Source organism: Triticum aestivum, chromosome 5D, assembly GCF_018294505.1.
Source record: "Triticum aestivum cultivar Chinese Spring chromosome 5D, IWGSC CS RefSeq v2.1, whole genome shotgun sequence".
NCBI classification, from domain to species: Eukaryota; Viridiplantae; Streptophyta; class Magnoliopsida; order Poales; family Poaceae; genus Triticum; species Triticum aestivum.
Window position 1 is genome coordinate 57,014,406 of NC_057808.1, and position 2,442 is coordinate 57,016,847.

A 2,442-nucleotide genomic window follows, 5' to 3' on the forward strand; every position below is an offset into this window, starting at 1 on the left:
TAAGTTCCTGTATGAGTACTGCGCCTAACATAAAGCTTGTGACTGGTAGTAAAACATCTATTTTTATTTGAGGGAATACGTTTTAGGGGATTAGCACTGGAGATGCCCTGCCAGGGGAGGCGAGGTGAGTGAGTAAAGAGGGGTCGGTATAGATTGACGATTGATTAAGCGACTGATTAACAACAAACAAGTCCACACATTCATAGTGCACACCCAACCCAAGGCCCCCCCGCAAGTCCACCGCACGGCCCCCAAGGAAAACAACTCTAATCAAGAGGGCGACGCGCCACATCGCCTTTCCCAAGACACGCCTCACGCACGCACAGCTAGCGCTGCCATACTCCAGTCTGCCACCGCCCTCCGCCCCTCTATTCTATTTTGTTCCCTTCCCTTCCGCCAAGCCAAAGCCCAGCCCAGCCAAGAAGAAGAGAAGAGAAGACAACTCGCTCGCTCGTTCGCTCGCGCTCCCATCCCGACGCACGCCGCCCGCCGCCTCGAGGAGCGAACGAGGCACCGCGTCCCCCACCTCGACCCGATCCATGGCTTCCGCTGCGGCGTCGCGCCCCCCGGCCCCGCCGCCGCCGCCTCCCCCGCCCCCGCCGTCGGCCGCGATGCAGTGGCTCGGCCCGCGCGTCTCCTTCAGCCTCGAGGACGCCGGCGGGTGCGCGGCCGCGGGGGGTGCGGGAGCGGGGAAGGCGAGCGCCGACTTCGAGTTCCTGCTCGCCGGGTGCTCCGCCGTGTCCACCATGCTCCCCGCCGACGAGCTCTTCTCCGGGGGCAAGCTCGTGCCGCTCCGCCTCCCGTCTTCGAGCGGCTGTTCGTCGGAGGTGGTGGTGACCACGCGGCCTCCGCCGGCGCCGGCGACGACAACGCAGCAGCAGCAGCCCGAGACGCCGAGGGCGGAGGAGGAGACGAAGGAGGCGGTGGTGGAGGCGGAGCAGGCGGCGGAGGAGCCCAAGGTTCCGGCCAGGAGGTGGAGGGACCTGCTCCGGATGCGGAAGCAGCAGGCGTCGTCGTCGTCCTCCTCGTCCACAGAGACCAAGCAGCCGCTCCGCCGCCTCCTCCGCCGCGGGCCGAAGCCGCCCGAGCAGGAGCCGTCCCTCAGCCTCCCGCTCCTCCGCGACCCCAACGAGCCCGCGCCGGCACCCGCATCGGCCCCAACTCCATCACCGACCCCGCCGCCTCCCGTCAGCACGTCGCAGCACCAGCTGCCGCCCAAGATCCGGCTCACGGCGGCGCAGGCGGCCGCGCCGCCACCCCCGCCTCCGCCTCCTCCGCCTCCCCCCTCCGCCGTGGCCGCCGACAGCCCGCGCCTGAACGCGGCCGGCAAGGTGGTGTTCAACGGGCTGGGCCGCAGCTCCAGCAGCCCGAGCAGCCTGGCGGGCGGGCGGCGCCACCGGTCCGGCTCCGGCGGCAGCGGCATGGAGCGGTCCTACTCGGCGCACGTGCGCGTGACGCCGGTGCTGAACGTGCCCGTCTGCCGCAAGTCCGTCTCCGTGTTCGGCATCGACCGGCTCTTCTCCCCGTCGTCCGCGTCCACCGCCGCCGCCGCCCACGCCGCCGCCAAGAAGCAGGGGAAGGTGGCCAAGAAGGAGGCAACCGCACCACCACCACCACCATCCTCCTCGCATTAACGTTCGTGTCTGTCCATCTCGGCATCATCATCATGGAACATGATACCACCCCACCGCCATTGATGAGCTTCAGACGGCTCCTATTAATCCTACTGTTTTTGGGTGACGCTTAATTAGGCGTTTTTATTCGGAAATTAAGCTTAGCTCCAGGATAGTCTCGATTTCTTGCGTGAGGACAAGTAACTTTGGGATGTAAATACAGGCGAGACGGTGATCCGGCGAGTTCTTCTTTTTGCTGGTGAGAAAGTAGTGGTGGTGGTTGTGATGAACCCGGCCGTTGATGCGAACCCGTTGATGCATGATGATGAGGTTATGTTGCAGAGACAGCGTACGCATCGGAATTCGGGGCTTTTCCCATTGCGTCGTGTTCCGTTGCTTGCGTGTTTGTTTGTCTGTGGTGCTGATGCTGAGAAAGTGGAAACTAAAAAGTTGAGTTCTGGTATATACGCTTCCGCTGGGGGTTTGAGCAAAGTACGAGGCACGCGTTGCTTCTTTCCAGGCCGAGCCGGCCGCGCGTGACAAGAACCACGTACACAGTCTAGTACGTGCGGGCTTCTTCTAAACTACTACAGTACTACTTCACCGTACCCTGGTGGCCTGGTGCGGCGGAACACGGCGGATGGCGACGTCGGCGGCGGCGGCCGGAGAGCGGAGAGGATGGATGGATGGAGGGAACTCAGGGAAAGGATGGAAGTGAGACGGGAAGGAGACCGGTCGTGGTGCGCGGTGGCCCCGCCGGCGATGGATCCATCTGCACTGCACTTGCGTTAGTGGTGGTGGTCCAGATCAGATCGATCATAGTGGCATG

At 63.9% G+C, this 2,442-nt stretch overlaps 1 protein-coding gene across 1 annotated transcript; it reads left to right on the forward strand.

Moving 5' to 3' along the window:
- Nucleotides 1–266: 266 nt before the first annotated feature.
- On the forward strand, nucleotides 267–1,947 carry LOC123119419 (formin-like protein 3). Its single transcript, XM_044539225.1, has one exon. It carries the CDS (start codon nucleotides 540–542, stop codon nucleotides 1,632–1,634), a length of 1,095 nt encoding a protein of 364 aa, XP_044395160.1. The 5' UTR covers nucleotides 267–539; the 3' UTR covers nucleotides 1,635–1,947.
- Nucleotides 1,948–2,442: the final 495 nt, after the last annotated feature.

What these genes read in the sequence shown, in the direction of transcription:
- LOC123119419 (XM_044539225.1), top strand. Translation starts at nt 540, where the DNA reads ATGGCTTCCGCTGCGGCGTCGCGCCCCCCGGCCCCGCCGCCGCCGCCT.